At 38.8% G+C, this 23,144-nt stretch overlaps 1 protein-coding gene across 3 annotated transcripts in view; it reads right to left on the bottom strand.

Moving 5' to 3' along the window:
- Nucleotides 1-13,164: 13,164 nt before the first annotated feature.
- The window catches only part of ccnt2a (cyclin T2a), a 39,051-nt gene continuing 29,071 nt past the window's right edge, over nucleotides 13,165-23,144 (bottom strand). The window contains exons 5-10 of one of the 3 annotated variants that reach the window (XM_072262157.1): nucleotides 18,994-19,056; nucleotides 18,770-18,815; nucleotides 17,419-17,582; nucleotides 16,679-16,749; nucleotides 15,440-16,583; nucleotides 15,185-15,317 (exon numbers count right to left, since the gene is read on the bottom strand). In XM_072262157.1, coding sequence (XP_072118258.1) covers nucleotides 15,277-15,317; nucleotides 15,440-16,583; nucleotides 16,679-16,749; nucleotides 17,419-17,582; nucleotides 18,770-18,815; nucleotides 18,994-19,056 — 1,529 coding nt within the window. In that variant the 3' untranslated portion in view covers nucleotides 15,185-15,276. Of the gene's footprint in view, nucleotides 16,584-16,678; nucleotides 16,750-17,418; nucleotides 17,583-18,441; nucleotides 18,816-18,993; nucleotides 19,057-23,144 lie in introns of those variants that run through there. The other 2 variants (XM_072262156.1, XR_011886464.1) reach the window with 2 other exon arrangements.

Genomic DNA, 23,144 nt, shown 5'->3' with positions numbered 1-23,144 from the left:
CGGTGATAATAAAACTGATTCTGATTCATTGGAATCTCTTCTGGGGGAGGGATGACCTATTCAAAAATGATGGTTGGACCTGAACCTGAGGGGGACCAATATTCCTGCGGGCAGGTTTGTTAGAGCTGTTGGAGAGGGTTTAAACTAATTTGGCAGGGGGGTGTGAACTGAAGTGAGGGGAGTCAGGATAGGACACATGGAAAAAAAGCAAACATAGTGTGCAGTTAGACTATCAGGGAGGGCAGGCAAATAATAGAACAAAATTGAAGCCAGCCAGATGAATATCAGTGCATTAGGGATGCAGAATAAAAAGGGGTAGCAAAAACTCAAAGTGTTATATCTCAATGCACAGAGTATAAGAAATAAAGTGGATGATCTTGTTGCACTATTACAGATTGTCAGGTATGATGTTATAACCATTACTGAATCTTGGCTGAAACATGTTTGTAGCTGGGAGCTGAATGTCCAAGGTTACACATTATATTGGAGGAATAGGAAGGTCGGCAGAGGGGGTACGTGGCTCTGCTGGCAAAAATGGCATCAAATCAGTAAAAAGATCTGACATAGGATCAGAAGATGTTGAATCCTTGTGGGTTGAGTTAAGAAACTGAAAGGGTAAAAGGACATTAATGACAGTTATATATAGGCCTCCCAACAGTAGTTGGGATGTGGACCACAGGTTACAATAGGAAATAGAAAAGGCATGTCAAAAGGGCAATGTTATGATATTCTAGGAGATTTCAACATGCAGTTCGACTGGGGAAATCAGGTTGGTAATGGATCTCAAGAGAGTGAATTTGTTGAATGCCTATGAAATGGCTTTTTAGAGCAGTTTGTCATTGAGCCTACTAGGAGATCAGCTAAATTGAATTGGGTGTTATGTAATGAACTGGAATTGATTAGGGAGCTTAAGGTAAAAGAAACCTGAGGAGACAGTATAACAATACGATTGAGTTCAACTTGAAATTTGATGGGGGGAAAAGTAAAGTCTGACATCACAGTATTTCAGTAGAATAAAGGAAATTACAGTGATATGAGAGAGGAGTTGGCCAAAGTAAATTGGAAGGAGTCGCAGGCAGGGATGTCAGCAGAGCAGCAATGACGTGAGTTTCTGGGAAAAAATGAGGAAGGTGCAGGATAGGGGTATTCCAATAACAGAAGTACTCAATTGGCAAAATAGTACAACCGTGGATGACAAGAGAAGTCAAAGCTAATGTAAAAACAAAAGAGAGGGCATACAATACAAAAATTAGGGTGAAAACAAAGGATTGGGAAGCTTTTAAAACCTACAGAGAGCAACTAAAAGAATCATTAGGAAGGAAAAGATTAAATATGAAAGCAAGCTAGAAAACAATATCAAAGTGGATAGTAAAAGCTTTTTCAAGTATGTAAAAAATAAAAGAGAGATGAGAGTGGATACAGGACAACTAGAAAATGAGGCAGGAGAAATAATAACGAGGGACAGGGAGATGGTAGATGTACTAAATGAGTATTTTGCATCAGTCTTCACTGTGGAAGACATTAGCAGTGTGCCAGATGTTGAAGGTGTGAGGCAAGAGAAGTGGGTGCAGTTACTATTACAAGGAAGAAGGTGCTCAAAAAGCTGAATGGTAAAAGGGTATATATAAGTCACCCGGACCAGATGAACTGAACCCTAGGATTCTGAAAGAGGTAGCAGTAGAGAATGTGAAGGGATTAGTAATGATCTTTCACCTCAGACAGTTGAAGAAGTTTGGCATGGGTCCCAAAATCCTAAGAACTTACTACAATGGCGCAATTGAGAGCATCCTGACTGGCTGCATCACTGCCTGGTATGGGAACTGTACCTCCCTCAATCGCAGGACTCTGCAGAGAGTGGTGTGGACAGCCCAGCGCATCTGTAGTTGTTAACTTCCCATGTGTAAAAAGGGCCCGTAGGATCACTGGGGACAGAGTAACCTCAACCATAATCTATTCCATCTGCTATCATCCAGGAAGTGGTACCACAGCATAAAATCCAGGACCAACAGCCTCTGGGACAGTTTCTTCCACCAGACCATCAGACTGATTAACTCACGCTGATTTGAGTGTACTCTATATTACATTGACAGTTATATTTATTTTAAATTCCTATGGTTGCACATTGCACATTTAGGCAGAGACGTAACGTAAAGATTTTTACTCCTCATGTATGTGAAGGATGTAAGAAATAAAATCAATTCAATTCAAAAATCAGTGGACTCTGGCATGATGCTAGGGGACTGGAAAGTTGCAAATGTCACTCCACTTTTTAAGAAAGGAGGAAGGCAGCTAAAAAGAAATTACAGACCAGTTAGCCTGAACTCAGTGGTTGGGAAGACGTTGGAGTCAATTGTTAAAGATGAGGTTCTGGAGTACTTGGTGACACAGGACCAGATCGGACAAAGTCAGCATGGTTTCTTTAAGGGAAAATCTTGCCTGATGAACCTGTTGGAATTCTATGAGGAGATTACAAGTAGGATAAATAAAGGGGATATAGTTAATCTTGTATATTTAGGCCTTTGACAAGGTGCCACACATAAGGCTGCTTACCAAGTTAAGAGCATATGGTATTGCAGGAACGTTACGGCATGGTTAGAGCATTGGCTGATTGGTAGGAGGCAGCGAGTGGAAATAAAAGGATCCTTTCCTGGTTGGCTGATAGTGACTTGTGGTGATTCTCAGTGGTCAGTGTTGGGACCACTTCTTTTACAGCTATATATCAATGATGGAGATGATGAAATAGATGGATTTGATGCCAAGTTTGCAGTGGTTATGAAGATTGGTAGAGAGGCAGGTAGTGTTGTGGAAACAGATAGACTGCAGAAGGACTTAAGACAGATTTGGAGAATGGGCAAGAGAGTGACAAATGAAATACAATGTTAAAAAATGCATGGTTATGCACTTTGGTAGTAGAACTAAATGTGGAGACTATTTTCTAAACAGGGAGAAAATCCAAAAATCTGAGATGCAAAGGGATTTGAGAGTCCTTGTGAAGAACACTAAAGGTTAACTTGCAGGTAGAGTTGGTGGTGAGGACAGCAAATGCAATGTTAGCATTCATTTCAAAAGGTCTGGAATACAAGTGCAGGGATGTGATGCTTAGGCTTTATAAGGCACTGGTGAAGCCTCACCTTGAGTATTGTGACCATTTATGGGCTAATCATCTGAGGAAAGTTGTGCTGGCATGGGGATGGTTCAGAGGGCGTTCACGAGGATGATTCTGGGTATGAAAGGGTTATCATACGAGGTCTGTATTCACTGGAATTTAGAAGGATGAGGGGGAATCTCATTGAAACCTTGCAAATATTGAAAGGCCTGGACGTGGTAGATGTGGAAAGGATGTTTCCCATGGTGGGGAGCCCCTATGACAAGAGGGCACAGCCTCAGGATAGGGGGGGGCATCCATTTAAAACAGATGCAGTGAAGTTTCTTTAACCAGAGGGTGGTTAATATCTAGAACTTTGATAAATTCTATAGATGTCTGGTTGAGAATCTATTGACTGGTTGCATCACAGCCTGGTATGGAAACACCAATCCCCTTGAACAGAAAATCCTACTAAAGCTAGTGTACATGGCCCAGTCCATCATAGGTAAAGTGATTGAGTACATCTACATGGAGTGCTGCTGCAGAAAGGCAGCATCCATCATCAAACACCCCTACCCCCAGGACACGCTGTATTCTTGCTGCTGCCATTGGGAAGGTACAGGAGCCCACACAACCAAGTTCTTACTCCTCATTTATCAGGCTCGGGATAACTTCACTCGCCCCAGCATTGAAATGTTCCCACAATCTATGGACCAACTTTCAAAGACTCTTCATCTCATGTACTGATATTCATTGCTTATTATTTTTCTTTTGTTTATATTTGCAATCTGTTTTCTTTTGCACATTGATTGTTTGTCCTGAAGAAGGGTCTGACCCAAAATGTCAACTGTTTATTCATTTCCATAAATGCTGCCTGCCCTACCGAATTCCTCCAGCATTGTGTATGTGTTGGTTTGGATATCCAGCATCTACAGAATCTCCTGTTCATTGGTTATTTGGGCATCCTACAGGGTGCAGTCTTTTATTGATTCTATTGTGTTTCTTGGATTTATGGTGCATGCCCACAAGAAAATGAATCTCAAGATTGTATATGGTGACATATACAGTATGCACTTTGATAAATTTACTTTCAACTTTAATTCTGCTCCTATATGTTATAGTGACTCAAAGTTTGCTCAATTTTGCCCACCACCCCTCTCTGATGCTGGATACTTTGCAACTGCGGGGGATGCAACACCTCCTCCCTCATCACCATAGAGACACCAAAACAACAGTTTATCTCCACCTCCTACAACCCCATCTACTGCTTCAATGGTCTTGATATAGCAGTCAGACCAGTGAGTTCACAATGACAGCTGGCAAAGCACATGTACCATTAATTAGAAGCCAGCACTTGGACATCTTCACCCCATCACTCTCTTCACACAAACACAAGACATTCTGCAGCTGCTTGAGCACACATAACAACAAACTACTGAGGAACTCAGCAAGACAGGCAGCATCTATGGAGGGGAATTGACCTTTCATCGAGATTCTAGTTCCTTCCACTCTTTATCACTTGTCCCCACCTACAACCTCTAGCCTGTTTTCCAACTCTACCCCTCTCACCTGGCTCTAATTACCCATCATGCAATTACAGCACCACAGCAGCTTGTGTGACCCTATTACAGTTTGGTGTGCCAGAGTTCAATTTTGGCATTGTCTAAGAGTTTACAAGTCTTCCTGTGAGCACATGGGTTTCCTCTGCATTCTCCAGTTTCACCCCAGTCCAAAGGCGTACTAGTTAGTAGGTTAATTGGTCATTGTAAATTGTCCTGTGATTAGAGAGAGTAGGATTCAATCGGTGGGTTGCTGAGTCATGTGGTTCATTGTGCTGAGAGACCCTGTATTTCTAGCCCAGAAGACATTTCCTTTCAGATATCAATTCAAGTCCTGTTTAAATGCTGCAACTTAACATTTTAATATAATCTTCATCTCTGGTAGTGCTTTCTAGACCATATCAGTGCACAGCACGTAACTTGCTTGCTTGTTACACTGGGATTCCTTCCTCCAGCATTTTTTGTGTGCAGCTCATTTTTGGTTTCATTAGTATTCCTGCTCTTACACTGGATGCCATGTATAAGATAGACAACTGACCAACAGAGCTAACCACGAATGAATATGCCTAATTACTTTTCAATTCAGAACGAGAAAAAAAGTATCGTTCCTAGATCTGATAAAAGGCCATGAGCCCAAAATGTTAACTATTCCCTCTGCACAGGCACTAGCCGGCCTGCTGACTTTTGATCAACAATCTCTATTTTTAATTTGATTCAACCTTGCTGACACTTTGATTCAGGGCAGTTTGTTGCCAACAATGAGACCAGGATATTAACAATGGGAAATCTGATGCTAGTAACATAGTTGAATGCAGATGTGTCTAATTTGCCTGATCTAAAGCCAAGAATTTGATAAGCCTTATAGCCAGAGCTGTCACCAAACAGCATTCAGTTGTAAAGCTACCAGTGAAACTCAAAGCACCTATTGCAGGCAGTCTTAGCTGTGATAACATTGCTCAAAGTGATCATTTTTGTCTGAAACATTGACTGTTTACTCTTTTCCATAGCCATTTCCTGGTCTGCTGAGTTCCTCCAGCATTTTGTGTGCGTGTTGTTTGATCATTTAATTATTTCCCAACTTGAATTTTTGTCATCCTCTCTTTTCCTGCTGCCTCTTCAGGCACATCTCCTCATGGTAAACTCCAGCTGCTAAACTCCAAACCAAATGCTGTGGATGAATCAGGAGATATGTCGTCTGCTGAAGACTAGATCTGTGGCATTCAAATCTGGCAACTTGGGCCTGTACCAGAAAACCAGGTAGGATTTGTGGAAGGCAATTTCAAGGGTGAAGAGACAATTTCAAATAAGGTTGGAGGCAACATCAGATGTATGACAACTCTGCCAGAGTTTGGAAGACACTACTTCCTACAAAGAGAAACCCAATAGTAGATGCTTCACTACCAGATGAACTCAACGCCTTCTATGCCCATTTTGAAAGGGGGAATATAACTACAGCTGTGAAGATCCCTGTTGCACCTGATGACCCTGTGATGTCTGTCTCAGAGGCCAATGGTAGGCTGCCTTTAAAGAGAGTGAACCCTTGCAAGGCAGAAGGTCCCAGTGGAGTATCTGCTAAGGCTCTGAAAACCTGTGCCAACCACTTGGCAGGGGTATTCAAGTACATTTTCAAACTCTCACTGCTACGGGTAGAAGTTCCCACTTGCTTCAAAATGGCAACAATTATACAAGTGCCCAAGAAGAATAATGTGAGCTGCCTTAACGACTATCACCCAGTAGCACTCACATCAACAGTGATGAAATGCTTTGAGAGGTTGATCATGACTGGACTGAACTGCTTCGCAAGGACCCAGACCCATTACAATTTGCCTATTACCACAATAGGTCATCGACAGATGCAACCTCAATGGCCCTTCACACGGTTTTAGACCACCTGGACAACACAAACATCTACGTCAGGATTGCTGTCCATCAACTACAGCTCAGCATTTAATACCATCATTCCCACAATCCTGATTGAGAAGTTGCAGAACCTGGGCATCTGTACCTCCCTTTGACTTCCGAACCAGAAGACCACAATCTGTGTGGATTGGTTATAACATCTCCTCCTCACTGACGATTAACACTGGTGCACCTCAGGGTGTATGCTTAGCCCACTGCTCTCTATACATATGACATAGCTTAAATATCATCTATAAATTTGCTGATGATACAACCATTCTTGGTAGAATCTCAGGTGGTGACGAGAGGGCGTACAGGAGTGAGATATGCCAACTAGTGGAATGGTGTCGCAGCAACAACCTGGCACTCAACGTCAGCAAGACGAAAGAGCTGATTGTGGACTTCAGAAAGGGTAATACGTGGGAACACATACCAATCCTGCTAGAGGGATCATAGTCATACTTTATTGATCCCGGGGGAAATTGGTTTTCGTTACAGTTGCACCATAAATAATAAATAGTAATATGTAAATTATGCCAGTAAATTTTGAAATAAGTCCAGGACCAGCCTATTGGCTCAGGGTGTCTGACCCTCCAAGGGAGGAGTTGTAAAGTTTGATGGCCACAGGCAGGAATGACATCCTACGACACTCTCTGTTGCATCTCAGTGGAATGAGTCTCTGGCTGAATGTACTCCCGTGTCCACCCAGTACATTATGTAGTGGATGGGAGACATTGTCCAAGATGGCATGCAACTTGGACAGCATCCTCTTTTCAGACACCACCGTCAGAGAGTCCAGTTCCATCCCCACAACATCACTGGCCTTACGAATGAGTTTGTTGATTCTGTTGGTGTCTGCCACCCTCAGCCTGTTGCCCCAGCACACAACAGCAAACATGATAGCACTGGCCACCACAGACTCGTAGAAGTGGAGAGTGAGCAGCTTCAAGTTCCTGGTTGTCAAGATCTCTGAGGATCTAACCTGGTCCCGACATATTGCAGTTATAAAGAAGGCAAGACAGCAATGATACTTAATTAGAAGTTTGAAAAGATTTGGTATGTCAACAGATAACACTCGAAAACTTTTATAGATGTACCGTGGAGAGCATTCTGACAGGCTGCATCACTGTCTGGTATGGGGGGCACAGGACCAAAAGAAGCTGCAGAGGGTTGTAAATTTCATTGGCTCCATCTTGGGTATTAGCCTACAAAGTACCTAGGACATCTTCAAGGAGTGGTGTCTCAGAAAGGCAGCGTCCATTATTAAGGACCTCCAGCACCCAGGGCATGCCCTTTTCTCACCGTTACCATCAGGTGGGAGGTACAGAAGCCTGAAGGCACACACTCAGTGATTCGGGAACAGCTGCTTCCCCTCTGCCATCTGATTCCTAAATGGACATGGCACCCTTGAACACTACCTCAGTTTTTTTTTAATACATTGCTGTTTTTGCACGATTTTTAATCTATTCAATATATGTATATTGTAATGGATTTATTTTTCTATATTATGTATTGCTTTGAACTGCTGCTGGTAACAAATTTCACGACACATGCCAGTGACAATAAACCTGATTCTGAGCAGCATCTGCTGGAGGAACACAGCAGCTCAATCAGCATTAGCGGGACAAGAGTGGAGAGGCAAGAGACAGTAGTGAGGAGAATCCAAGATCAAGGAGCATGGAGAATTATTTCAGGCAAGTTGTGCTTTGGAGTGGGTGCAGGGGTGGACTTAATAACAGTCAAAAATGAATAATAGATGGAGGCAGACCAAAGGAGGACAAAGGGCAACCAGTGCTGTGCAACCCCATCTGTGTGTTCTTTCTGATTTGATCATAATGGATGGCCAATGGAGCAGTAGAAATTTTAATTACATTACAAACTTCAGATTACCAAATACACAATTCTGGTAGATTTGTTTACAGCATGAATTCAACAAATCTGTAGTGGATGATCCTTTGAACAAGAGGAAAGCCACCTGTGCCGACACCACATTACCTGTTCAGTTCTAGATGGATACCACTCAATGCCAGGGAAACCACCCAACAGATGTGCAATTAACAAATGAAATCACCGACTGTTTACTCTGATTAATGCAGATCCTGAAACTTACTAGCAATGTAATTTCATTTGGTTAAGCCACCAGGTACAAAACTGCACCAAAAGAAATTAGTTAACATTAGAAACCTGTGCTGATATGGCCCCCCATCATTTTCATTCAAAGGAGGAGTAGACCATCTGGCCTTTCAGCCCATCCCACCATTCAGTATGATCATGATTGATCATATCAACTCTTACTGATGGCTTCTCCAAAACTCCCTTTCTTCTGGGCCACCAAACGCTTTTGCATGTTGTAAGTTCTAGATTCTGAATCAGTATTTTCCATGACATCTTTTTATAACAGATTCCTCATCTTTCTCAGAATCCTACTGATTTAGGATAAACCAGGACTCTGAGCATTGTAAACAGTACTTAAATATCTGTCACTATTCATTTACTGACCACTTCATTAGCCTGTTTCCCCCAGCACAACTTTTCATAATGGGACTAAATAATGAAAACAGTTCAGTTGCTAGAAATCTGAAAGTTTGTGTTTATTGACCATTTTAGACAGCTGGAAATAGCAATGGCTTGGCATTTCTTAAATGGCCATAAACAAATGACCAGTAACAAACAGAGGGTATCAGAATAATGGCAAGGCTTTTGACTGTGGAGTAATAGGCCAGAAATGTCAAGATTCCAAAGAATCTGGCAAGTTTGAATACTGCAGTAGATAAATTGTAGGGAAAGCTCTGAAGCAATGTGCATTAATATGTAATTTATGAAGCTCAAAAGGAGTTGTATGCATAGAGGGATTTAATGGCATGGTTCTTAAAAAGTACTTGCTTAACAGGATTAGGCAATCAAACTAAGCAATGATAGGGTACAGGCAAGGACTTGAATGAGTAAAACTGAATTTGTGTATACAGGTTCAAATCCAATAGTTGAAGACAGATAGTCAATATTTCAAAGATATATGAATCTCAGTACAGATTCAGGGGAGTGAGTCCACAATTCTATGGCACTGGATGAAAGTTGAGACTGAAGAAATGTATGAGGTGGATTTACGAAACAGTAATAATCAGAAAACAAGTTATGAGCATGGTTCTGAGGATAGATGGTTGAAATAACCTGTTAATAAAACCTACCCATTACATTATGTGGTATTTGAAAACCCGTAGTTTGTCAGTGGGCTGTTTGCTGCATTTTAAAAAGGTTAAGTGTTTAGATATTAAAATGTATCTAGTAATTTGGAAATCTTCCAATTTGCCACTATTATTAGCCCAAGCACACTAAATTGGAGTTTTGCTGTATTTTAGTTACAAACTTCACAATCATTTTTTGATTACACTGAAGGATAAATTCAAAATGGCTTGATACTACAAACACAAATCAGATGTATTTTTATTTCCAATAATACTGATGTTAATACATCAAATGAAAAATATTTTTTAACAATTTAAGTATGCATCATTGCTTACTTAAAATAATTTGAAAAGTTAGTTGTTCCTTATCATGAGGATTTTGACGAGCGGCTTTGCCACTTCAAAATCTGCATCACCACTTCCACGGACCAGCCCCTGGTAAAATGCTGTCCCATAATGGAACTGTAAAGATCAAACTTTTGCTCAGTGCAACTTTGAACAGGACAAAACTATTGAACTTACAAATCTTTACAAAAAAGATGCGCTAAAAGCTATGTTATTAGAAAACCAAGACTAAAAATATTAATTTCAAAATATATTAAGAAATTTACCAGAACATTGCAATGTGTGGTTATTGTGAGAGATGCATTTCAGGTCAAGTGCATTGGTAAAACAAATGAGTAGTAAACAGTATCAGAATTTAAGATGCAAGTATGATTACCACAAAATGAATGTATATAGTATATCCACTAAAAGGTATGAAAATGCTAAAAAATCTACACAATTGTGCTAATCCATCAAATCCCACTTACACAAAAGTATAACGAATATTTGAAATGTTTGCAAGATTACAACACTATAAAGAGAATTGATCAGAATGAAGAAAAAATAAACTGCACCTTTACCCACTAGCCCTAGCCCATTTTCCAATTCTTACAAGATGAAGGTACAAAATGCATTTTTAGAAGTTGAATTCTGACTCTCTCTGGGTTAAGATGTCATTCATTACAATAACACCATCAAGGCTTGGCTACCCAATTGGGTGATCTGTTTTTTTTACTTAACAGACAAAAATCAACTTATGGATATCTGTAAATTGGAACCTGTTCATTGCCAGGGGATGGCCTAATGTTTCTAACTCCACCCCAAATTTTCAAATGAAATTATGCAATACAGAACTGAACCGCATAACTAGGAATTGCAATCATAAAGGTCAATTCCAAATGATTGCTATAATTCTTGTGTGTTCCCTATCAACACTCTATACTAACCCAAGTAAAATTTAACCACATGACTCAGTGCTAAGCCACAAAGCCATTTTTAAGAGAGCTTCAAAAATTCTTTAAAATTTTATGGCTGTTAAGATACTTAAAACAAGGAAGCAGTGGAGTCACCAAAACATACAATATTTGGATTATCTAAGGTGCTAAATAAAAAGCTTGCCTCGTGTAATATAGATCTGAACATTGACTTACGTCTGATTACCACCACAAACTTAAAAAGTTTAAAAAAATTGTTTTACTTTGACCATTAACACTTCCACATTAATTCATCTGAAATAAAAATACACTTTATTTACTTGTTAGAACAGCAGGTGGCTGAGTATTAAAAAATGCACATTGAAAATGGGCAGTTGTTTTAAAAACAAGATATGACAGTGGTGAAATTCAAGAGTAAATGGAATTGAAAATTGCAGTATATAAATCTAAATGTAAGATTGGATTAATAACATGGAATGCTCAGTAAATCTCCCAGTTTTGGTTAAAATTATTTTACTACAGATTTTTGTTTGAAGATTAAGATCTTAAAACAGGGGATCAGAATTAAACCATTTGGCCCATCAAGTCTGCTCCAACATTCCATCTTCTCCAATTATTATCCCTGTCAACCCCACTTCCATTCTCCTGCCTTCTCCCCGTAACCACCAGACACCTTGACTCAGAAATGGAGTAGCCAAAAAAATACAGCGCAAAAAACATTAGCATTATTCACAAAGCTGAGAAAAATCCCAACCATAACACAAGCAGATTGGGCAGGGCTCAGAAACACCAGCCTTAAAATGCATTATAAATGTAGACAAATAAATGTTTAAAGAGTGGCTTTGGTGTCACATTAAACTGGAAGTGAACTTTTGCACTAATTTAATCATATGCAGAGTCAAATAAACTAAGATTCATTATCTGAATAATCTGAAGTATTACAATACAACATTTTTCAAAAATGTTTTATATTCACAACAAACCTGCCAATTATGGGGATGGTATCCTACTTGTTATTAAAATATTAAAAAAAATCAGTTTTCCCTGCAGTTGGTTCAAGACTTGTGATCCATACAGAAATCTAGAAATGCCTGAAAGCCTGAAATCTAGACAATTCATTTGTGAATAAAAACATTCACTCAGAAAAATAATTACCAACTACTGCAGCACTATGGTCAATATTATTGAGCAGACCGAATAAGATTATTATAAAAACAGTGAATAAAAATTAAGGTTGCCAAAAGATTCTAGAGTTGACAAATTATTTGTCCACCCAGAACAAACACTTACTATAAACCACCTTAGATCATTTAGAAAGTGCTTGTATTTTGCAGTAATAAATAAAACTGCAACTTCTGATAGATACAGAATAATGGACCAGAGTTCCATTTTTCCAGGACCAAGACAGCACAGCCCCAGAACTGAAGGATGTCCATTTAGAACAAAGATGAGGAATTTCATTAGCCAGTGATTGGTGAATCGTTGCCAGAAGTTGGTGAATCGTTGCCACAGATGGCTGTGCATTAGGTATATTTAAGGAGCAGGTTGATAGGAAGGGTTATGGGGTGAAAGCAGAATGGGGTTGAGAGGGATAACAACAGGCTGACTGGCCTAATTCTGCTCTTATGTCTGATTGTCTTATAATCAATAACCACTAATTCCTTGATTGAACACGTCATCTTTGGAAAATTCTGCACTGACAACGTAGGTGGGGTTTTGATTTAAAATGAATAATGTAACACCAGGAACCAATAAGTAGGACTCTGCACTGCAAAAAAATCTAGTACAAAGTTAAAAACAAAATAATACAAGCAGCTGCCTAAATGGAAGCTGTAATTACTTGCAGACTATTATATGCAAATAGCTCTCACAAAACTTGACAAACATCTCACAGTGATTATTTTATTGGAGTCTGGTGCAGAACAATTGACTCATCAATACTTAAGCAGAAAGGTATTGTGAGAGGTATCAGCTCCTTGTTAAGATTACGGTCATCTTTGGGCAGTTTTTCTTTCACATGAAGATCTAAAAAAAATGTCAAGACTAAGTTTTAACACTAGACAGCATTACAGACACCTAATAGGTAAATCCAAGGTTAAAATGTCATGTGAAAACTTAAATGCAAGTGTGAACTTGGTTGACAAACAGAATAGAGTCATGAAGATATAACTTTAAAACAATTAAAATGTTCAAATATTATTTAATTTGAAGACAGCAAAAGTTTTGCATTACATTTGTCTGTTTTTATATTTAATACATCATATAACTATCTTTATATATAATACCAAGATAGGCTAAATCCTTAGTGCATGTCAGGAAAAAGTAGCGCAACATGGTTGTGAAATTACAAGAGAATCTTTGCATCAATTATTGCTCGGATGTCTGTTGCATATCAAGCTATACAGCAAAGCAACTTGAAAGGGGGAAATGGTGCTTCAGTACAAAGCTTCAATATACTGATGCAAAAAAACACAAAATCACAGGTATCAATGAAAGTCTATTTTTAGAAATACTTAATTCATTTACGCTTAATTTCATTGTGGTAGTATGCAGTGGGCCACAGATCTCAATGAAAGATCTAAATAGTTTTAAAAGTGCTTTCCCATACCCAAGAGAGGAATGTGGCACCCACTACTCAAATACGATAAGCAGACAACTCCTCAAATCCACAGTTCAAACATTCAAAACGGCCTGGATACAGAAGAACAAAAGGCATTTTAATCTGTATAAAATTTTCCTAGAAAAATCACAATGTTTTTAAGTAAAAAAAAATCCACTATTCTGTTAACCACTTCACTATTCTGAGAGCACGTCTCTAATTTCTATAGGTTCCATTATTTGAATGGTGTGACACAGATCCTTTACAAGCCAGACCAAAGAAAAACTACAAGAAACAATGTGAATAACTACCACATTTATTGATGAAAAATTCTTAGTTGTATTCAATGTTAAAAAGGTAATATCTGACCAATTACAGCAATTATTTCACATTAGAATGACTTGAAGAGCACTTTAGTCCTAACATTTAAGACCTAAACCACTGTTCAATCATCAGAAACACCATCTTGCATGTTATCCTTGTAATTTCCTCACATCAAACAGACAAAATTAACGTTTTTTGGTTACAATGTAATTGAGATGTACATTTTTCAAGTGGATTACTTTATTTATAATGGCTATAAAGGTCAGACAATTATCTTTTTAAGATGCTTACTTGTGTGGTTGACTGCAAACCTATATATGCCTGAAAGAAAAAAAAATTCGCATTAACAGTAACTTGCTGCTTTTAATTTATAATCCAAATATACAGAAGCTGGAAAGTTAAGATGCCGATTGACACTTTGATCCCTGTAGATTATTAAGATGTATTTAAAGTAATATTTATAGAAGAGCTAACCTAAAAAAAATACAGCTATTACACACGTGGCTTAACTTCTCTCCCACATGAGCCTTGACAATATCTTTAAATGTTACATTAATAACTCCATGTATTCAAGAAACAGCACTGTGTCTGGTAAATTACTTCAACAAGCCATGAAATTGTTAAATGCACTTTATAGCAAAGTCAGTCATATGTAAACCTCTCTTTTTTTAAAAACTTTTTATACTTACAAGCAGCTCCAAACCTGAGTATTCATAGTACATCTAAACATACAAAAATGTATGTACATTTTTCTCCACTTTCTGGTAAACTAATACAGTTGTCTCTAATGTTCATTTTACATCCCTTTTGTCCTAGAAACATGCAAAAAAAAATCACCATACAATAAAAGGACAAAAATTGCACTCCGTTGAAATATGTGGCAATATGAACAAGGGCTTTGTCAATTTCAAAACCAAATTGCCACATTATTGGTGTGCATAACACACTAGGCATTAAACCTTCACAAGCAGCAGTCTGCCATCTTTAATTTTCAATTGCTGAAATATCGGCAAAATTAAATAGCACATTTCATGCTAGAAGTTATAGTATTTGTAATGATAATACTATGGGTAGAGCACAACCCTTTCAACATTCACCTCTGATTATGCTTACGCTAATCTCCTTTTGAAAGTGGAGAATGGGGAAGCAATGCTCAGATCTGACGGAAGCAGTGGCGACAATGACACATGTCACAGCTGGATAAAGAAGCAGAATTCCAGCTTCAAATGCTGTGAGTTACGGCTACATGTTCACTCCTTGGGCACTTAAGAGTGACTCCAGCATATCGTAAGTATCTTTGTAGTCCTTGTGCTGGGTGTTTGCATTGTATTCTGGATTGGCGTTGTGACCGTTGGCCTCGGAGGGTTTCCTATCCAGTTTCATGAGGGTGCTGAGTTGTCCATAGCCCACCTGGTATGTGACAGTGGGAGGAGGGGAGGAGGGAAGGTTAAGAATTAAGTTGCAAGGGTACATATACTGCTTCACAGAGGAGGAAGAAGAAGAGGAAGAGGAAGAAGAGCTAGATGAAGTACCTGCAGTCTTGGAGGTTTTGCTCATTTTGGGATGGTGGTTGTGAGAAGCATCACTGGCGTGCGCCCTCTTGCGTGAAGAGCTGGAGCCAGTGGAACTGCCATCACCGCTCAGACCTACGGGACTCCGCAGAGTTCCACCTTTCGACCCTTCGGTGCCGTGCCTACTACTCCCAGTACTGCTGCTGTGCGAATGTTTGTGGCTGCTACTGTGGTGATGATGATGAGAAGAATGGTCCTTGCGTTTCTCCTTGTGCTCCTTCCCTGCATGTGGACTTGTGTGCTTGCTCTTACCACTGCCCTCATCTGAGGAGCTGTGTCTTTCAGAGGAAGGGACTTTAATTTTCATCTTCAGCTCATCCTTGGTCTTTTCTGTGGGTGGGATGGGAATCCGTAATTTCAGTAACCCTTTATCCTTTTTCTCTGCCATATGCCTCTCTGATTTCTCTGCCGAAATTGGTATTTTCATTTTAATTGGAGAAGTCACAGCATTGCTATTATGCTGAATTTGCTGCTGCGCTGGCACACGCCTTTTCTGTTGTTCTACCATAGCTTGAGCAGCAGAGGCATAGTGTTCTTTCACATCAGATTCCAGTGTTTCTAGTTTGCGTTTTTGTACTGCAAGCTCTGCAGCAAATTTCTCTCTATATCTGTCCAAAGCTAACTTTTGAGGAGCTGGTACATTTGGAAGAGGGAAACCATGATGTTTGCCATTACCAGATTTAAGATGTTCGTGCTTACTAGATGAATGTCCTGATCCCTTGTCTGATCGATGATGGCTTTGAGATAACTGTCCAGAAGTTGACTGCTGCATGCAGATCATGTCATTTTTGTGAAGGGATGATGGCAAATCTTGTTTGTGAGAATGAACCTGTTCCAGATGCTGGTGTGGATGCTGGGGCCAATCTTGTTGGGAGGTAGAACTGAATGATGTAGTAGCCATCATTTCAGGGACATGTACTGGGATTGAAATACCAGAGTTCAATGATGTAGGTAGAGCAGTTGTGGAATTTGATTTAGGAAAGCTTGCACTTGTAGAAGGATCACCACCAACAGAACATGTAGATTCAGGAGGCCCAGATGATCCAGGAAGAACACTATCAGCTATTTGACCATCTACTTTTGGCTTCTTTGCAGCCTGATTAGCCTATAAAGGAAGAAAAAAATCAAAATGGAAGCTAGTCTTTACAATGGTTTAAGAAATGAGACTCCCAAGTGTTGTTAATCTAAAATATGCTTTACCCGCCAGTTTCGTATCCTTTTCAATCTGCTTGGAGTTTTCTCTAGTATTTGCAGAAATTCGTGCGTTAATTCTGCAAATAAAAATCAAAATAATGGTTTTAAATGAAAACCTGACAACATCTAACACAACGTACCACAACCACGTTTTAAGTTTTCCCAGGGAAGGTTTCTTTGTACAAGTTTTGCAACTGACATTTATCTTAAATTTCCAATTAAATAGGTAATAGGAAACCAGTTAAGTATGCCATTAGTATCTTTCAGAAACAAATATCTTTTAAAAATAGAACATAACACCATCAACAGAACTAGAAGAATTTTTGGGAAGAGTTTAAAACCTTTTCCATTTGAGATGTGTCAATAATTACTAAGCAAATGTGTACAATCTTTTAGGATAAAAAGTTAAAATAGCTGCATGCCATATACTGCCAATTGAGATGTGGACCATTACTTCAAATAGTGGTTTAAGTTATTTTTTAATATTTTATTCTTTCTCCATGGAATTCAGGTATACAATTAAGAGGTGTTTTTTTTACACTTTACAGATTCCCAATCACAACCATTGATGCTTAATGTAGTCAAGGGAGACATAGGCATCATGTATTAACAAGAGTGAGTGACGACAGTTCAGCATATTTTTGAAAACACAAAACAAAAAATGTTCAATTACTATGTTGTCTCATTACAAAAATGTATGGTACTAAATAAATTCTTCATCGAAATTTCTCCAATTTACAACTAACCATCAAGTAATTCCAGAGTCACTGATGGATCCACATATTCCCACCAGTGCTTGCCATCTGTAGATACAGGTATCTCCCAGTTGGACCACTTGCAAGCCAGATGAATACACACGCATGCAATCACGGTAGGTTTGTACTGCAAGCAAAATGTTGTCAGGTGCAAACTGAAGTGGAGAACATTTGACGATTGATAGATCATGGAAAAAATACAAGAGACAAAAAGAAAGGCTATTTAATTGCCAAATAAAAATACATACATGAATATCTGCAGAAGGTGGGTCACACTTCCAGTACAAAGCTGATAATAGGGCTACTCTAATACAGCATTGAAGAACATGTTTTCACATGTCCATAAATGGAGGCAGTATATACACCATTATACATCGACATAATGAAAAATTCACATCAAGCTACTACCCATGTTCTTTTCCAGATAGTTCTCAGAATGTTTGCAAGGTAAAATCCTTGATTTTAAAGAAATCAAAGCATTTAATAGGTGATAATTAACAGTAATCCTAGCCACGTTTTTACCTAGCCAACTGTTTCTACTAAATATTATTTGCAAAATGACTGAAGTAATTTTAGTAAGTTTAGTCATCAGTTTGAGATGCAACTTTTAATCATGTGTAACCCACATGCTCTGCAACTTGATTTCGGAAGTTAATAGCAATCGTTTACCTTCTTCTGGAGTGCACATGGCCTTTTAAGCAAAACTTCAACATAACAAAATCATCTTCTTTCAGTTATTTTGAACTTTATTTTTGCCAAATAGCAACAAAGTTACATTTTGGCAATGGTAGTCCCTCCAACAATGATGTTTTTATTACCTCCAGTTAACTTTAGGGGTCACTGAATAATTTCCACTGAACTGGAAGTACAACCCAACAACTTGCAGTTCACTAAATGAATTGTAAAGCTTTAATCTGAAAACATTAAAACATTGTTAAAAATTGTCAATTATGGAAAATTTAAATTCTGCAATTCAACGAGAAGTGTAAAAATGTTAAATGTTTTTATACTTACCATGAATGCTTGTGAATTCTAGGTTAAGTTTATCTCTTTGCAATCTTTAGTTGCTATTCAGGCTACCAATTTTTAGAGTTATGCACTCAGAATTGAATTAATGTAATCAGAGAGCACCACTACACTTCTCATTGTGCATTTAACCCCTTAAGTGTCCAAAACACCCTTGTACAGTACACCGCACTGCAAACAGAGATGCACCATCACTATAGATGAAGGGACTTTTCTCTGTCGCAACAAGGGCTTGGGACACTGATAAGGGGGCCCTGCAGTAAGGGAAGCAATAGTGTGCCTGAAACTGTGCAACAAAGAGGGTCAGGATAACAACCTGTTGGTAGCCATGAAATAGGATGTCTGTGCCAAATCCTTGCTTGCTGTAATGAAAATAAAGCAGAATTAGTCAAATGAAAAAAAATAAGGACAGATATTTTAAATACAATTTAGGCACCACTCACTACATTCTGCAGGTGTAGCCAACATCTAATAGGCATCTTACTGGACACAAATGAAGATCTGGATAATTATTACTGCTATATTACATGAAAAACTTACCTCTCACTAACTGGGTACATTTCACCACATCAGTATGAGGGTGTTCAATAGTAATCTCAAAACCTGCAAAATTAAGTAACTTCAATTAACCTCAAATAACGTCTCAAACCATACACTGGGAATTTATTTTATGAGACTTTTTTAAAAAAGTGCTTGGGAACTACAGAAACTCAACTGAATTATTAAACATTTTTATTTTAAAGAATTTAAAATGGGGGGTTAAACCAAGGTGAATTAAAAGTATCAATTGATGCAAATTTGGATGTTGCAGATTTTCTCACTTGTGCACTTTACTTGGAATATAGACTTGCAAAAATAGCTTTGTTCTTTCACATCCTTAAAACACATTCACGATGCCGGGCTTATGAAGTCAAATCACAATACTCAGTACCTAATGATTATGAAGACACGTAGTCCTCTTTTATTGTCATTTAGTTATGCATGCATTAAGAAATGATACATTATTTCCTCCGGTGTGATATCACAAAACACAGGACAAACCTTAATGGCAGCCTTACCAGCAGCAGCTCTGGTGACATGCTTACTGAAGTCAAGAGGACAAGTAATACATTTCAGTTTGGGCATAGGTCTTGCAATAAAAATATGCATTCATAATGCATTTGAAGTTTGTGTTTATACACGTAACACAGCACATGAATCAAGTTACACTATAAATTAAAATACAATTCAAAATGTATTTGTAAAGCACAGCACAGATAAATGGTAAACAGTTTGCCGACCTAGTGATGAGACCTCGGTGGTGGCAGGGTATTCATTAATCTCACAGCCTGAGGGAAGGATCTGTTACCCAGTCAGGCAGTCCTAGCCCTTTTTAACAGTAGTGGAACAAAGATTGTGGGATGGGTGGTAGGGATCCTCAATGCTTCATGGCCTTGTATACAATACTCCCGGTAAATGTCGCAAATTGGTTGGGGGTGAGGGGGGAGAGGGAGGAGAGGGAGGGAAACCCCAGTCATCCTCTCAGCACTTTTCTCTGAAGGGTCTTACGGTCCAATGCCTTGCAGCTTCTGTACCATACAATGATGTAGCCAGACAGGAATCAGCAGTGCTCCTGTAGAAAATTGTTACTGGGACAGAGAGCCCTGCACGCCTCAATATCCTCAAAGCGTAGACACCACCGCATCTTCTTGACTAACGAGGTGTTGTGGGTCTAGGTTAGATTGTCCATTTTGTGCACTTCACTCTCCCCATGGCAGAGCCATTGATGTGCAATGGAGTGGTTGACCTGTAAGTTCCTGAAGTCCACAATCATCTCATTTGTCTTGTTCACATTGAGATTCAGGTTGTTGTTTCATACCACCTAAAAGCCTTTATCTTCTCTCTGTATGCTGACTCATCATTATTACTGAAGAGGCCAAGCACTGTTGTATCATCAGTGAACTTGATGCGGTTTGAGCTGAATTTGGCAGTGTAGTCGCAAGCCAGCAGTGTAAACAGCAGCGGCCTGAGTACCAGTGCTCAGCACGATGGAGCTTGAGTAATTGCTGTCAACTTGGACAGACTGGGCTCTTTCCGTCAAGAAGTCCAAGATCCGGTTACAGAGAGGGTCGTTGAGTCCCAACAGGGTCAGATTCCCCACCAGCCTCCGAGGCATAGTTTTCTAGTAGGGACAGAATGAAGTGGAGTGCCAATGCTATGGTATCATCATTGGACCGGTTTGATTTCATGATTGGTGAAGTCAGCGCCACTGGGAGGTAATCATTTAGGCTAGTTCTGGCCATTGTCTCAAGACTTCAGACTTATCTTCTGTAGCAACTATATTACATAAAAGCATGGAGATCCACACTAACACTTGAAGGGCAAAATTTAGACAATGCATCTGGGAAAGGGAAAGTCATCTGGACACTCCTTCAGGACAGCATCATAAATGAGGGTGGTATATAGGGGATTCCATTGAGGGTACATTTAGAAGGCTGCGATGAAATAAAGCAATAAAACTCAGTAGAGACAGCAGCACATACATGAGGATATAATCAAAGCACAAGGACAACACTGGAGGCTCTTAAATTGAACACATCTATCATTTACAACAATGTTCATTAGTTAAAGCCACAGGTTCAAATAAATGTATGCACTCTGAAAGCCATATTAGGGATACAGAATGACCAAGGCTGGGAATTAAAATGCTTCAGGATATTTATCTTTTAGAAGTGAAAGAGAAAATGGAAGAGGTGAGATAGCCTGACTTTAACCAAAGAAAGAAAAGGCAGCAGGGATGGCAGGTGCTGGTATCAAAGTTCAGTAAATCCAGTAATAAGCAATTTAACCATGCAAGAATTTATCATTTTGCCTCCGATAAGTGGGCAGCTTGGAACTTCTAGTTATGATGCTGCTATTAGGTAATGGACAAAAAAAAACTTTAATGGAAGATGACGACCTCCTCATAATCCACACACCAGGAATTTTGTGGTCTGTGCGAGTAATCTATATACAATAATGATGAATCTAAATTAGAGTAATAATTTCTCCTGATTTATTGAAAATCTTTTGGTTGCTCAACCTACTGATCCAGTAGGCTATTTTAGATGTAGTATTGTACAACAACAAAATGAGACATGTACAGGGTCTAGAGGGAAGAGCAATCATCATACAATAGAATCTTACAGAAACAAAGTGAAACAGTTCAATTTGAAATTAGGTTCTTAAACTTAAAGATAATTATGAACCATGAGGGTTTAGATTGAGAAGCTACATCTAGCTATGTAGTTGGGGATTAAAAACAATTTGTCAAAAGGAAAAGAGTAATACAAGTTAATAGAGGCACTCAGATTGATAGTTAAATAATAGATTTATTTGGTCCTCTTGAGACAGGAAATAATGGAGGACAGTAGATCAAAGAACTCAAAAACTATTAGTATTGAAATAACAGAACCAAAAGCTATAACTATCTCCAGGAGTATTCCAGGGGCTAAAGGTACTGTCTATGACCTTCCAAAATTCCATTAATTTAACCAGGTTCCCGGTTTTTACAAGGTTGCAGGTACAACTACACTATTCAAGACAGAAAAAAAATCACATACCAGTTGGTCCTATTTCTGGAGTAGGGAAAATGTTAGAATGTTTTGAGGACACTCAACATCTTGTTTAAAAATATCATTTGATACAGTGCATTTCAATTTTCAGATGGTCTTTGAAACCTGAGGGGAAACTGCACCCTGAATGAATCTATGCAAATCGCAGGGAAAACAAACTCTTAGTCAAAATTTAAACTCAGGTTGCTGGAGCCATGAGCTTACACTACCAGCTACTTGGATAATTAGGGGTGACCAACTTTGGTTGAAGATTGAAAGTGAAACCTTTAAAAGTGAGATTAGAAGATGGCATGTATAATCATTAGAAATTAATATGCAGGTTCAGAAAGGAAAAAGGCAAAGAATATATTAGCCTTTATTGCAAAAGGATTGAGTATAACAATAGGGATCTCTTTCTCTAATTATATAGAGCCCTGTTGAGACTTATCTGGAATAAAGTGGACAATCTGGTCTCCCACATCAATGAAGGATACACTTGCAATGGAGGAAGTACAGCAAAGGTTCATCAGACTGATGAATGGAAAAGTAGGGTTTTTCTAAAGGAGAAGCGGCTAAACAGACAAGGCTTGTGTGAGTTTGAAATAAAGCTCTTTCATTAAGAAATACAAAATTCTTAAGGGGATTGATAAAGTAGATGCAGAAGTAAGATAGCCACTTACTGGAACTAGGGATCAGCATCAAAATAAGGAACTGAATCAGTCTTTCAGAATAAAATTAAGATATTCCTTCACTAGGGAAAGATGGGCCAAACGTTGACAAATGTTTTTCCTATTAGGGAAATGAAAGGATATGGAGCTTGAATAGGAAAGTACTAAGGTAAGGTCAACCACAGCAGACCAAGCAAAATAAGACTGAGAGGCCCACTGCTGTTTCTTAACACGAGGGCAGAAAATCATTGATCCTACCATGATCAGTATCTAGCTACCTTGACTTGCACTCCTGTATAATTATTTGAATAGAGATATAGCAGAAAATTTACAATAGGTGCTTTCACTGTCCAATAAAGTTAAAGCACCATTTAAGCACAAGTCACAAAATTATTATAAGTATCAAGAATATTTCTCATCTTATGCCCATTCAAAAGCAAATCTGATTACT

Source organism: Mobula birostris, chromosome 6 (genome assembly GCF_030028105.1).
Source record: "Mobula birostris isolate sMobBir1 chromosome 6, sMobBir1.hap1, whole genome shotgun sequence".
NCBI classification, from domain to species: Eukaryota; Metazoa; Chordata; class Chondrichthyes; order Myliobatiformes; family Myliobatidae; genus Mobula; species Mobula birostris.
The sequence above is the reverse complement of the archived record's forward strand: the minus strand, read 5'-3'. Positions and strand labels throughout refer to the sequence as shown.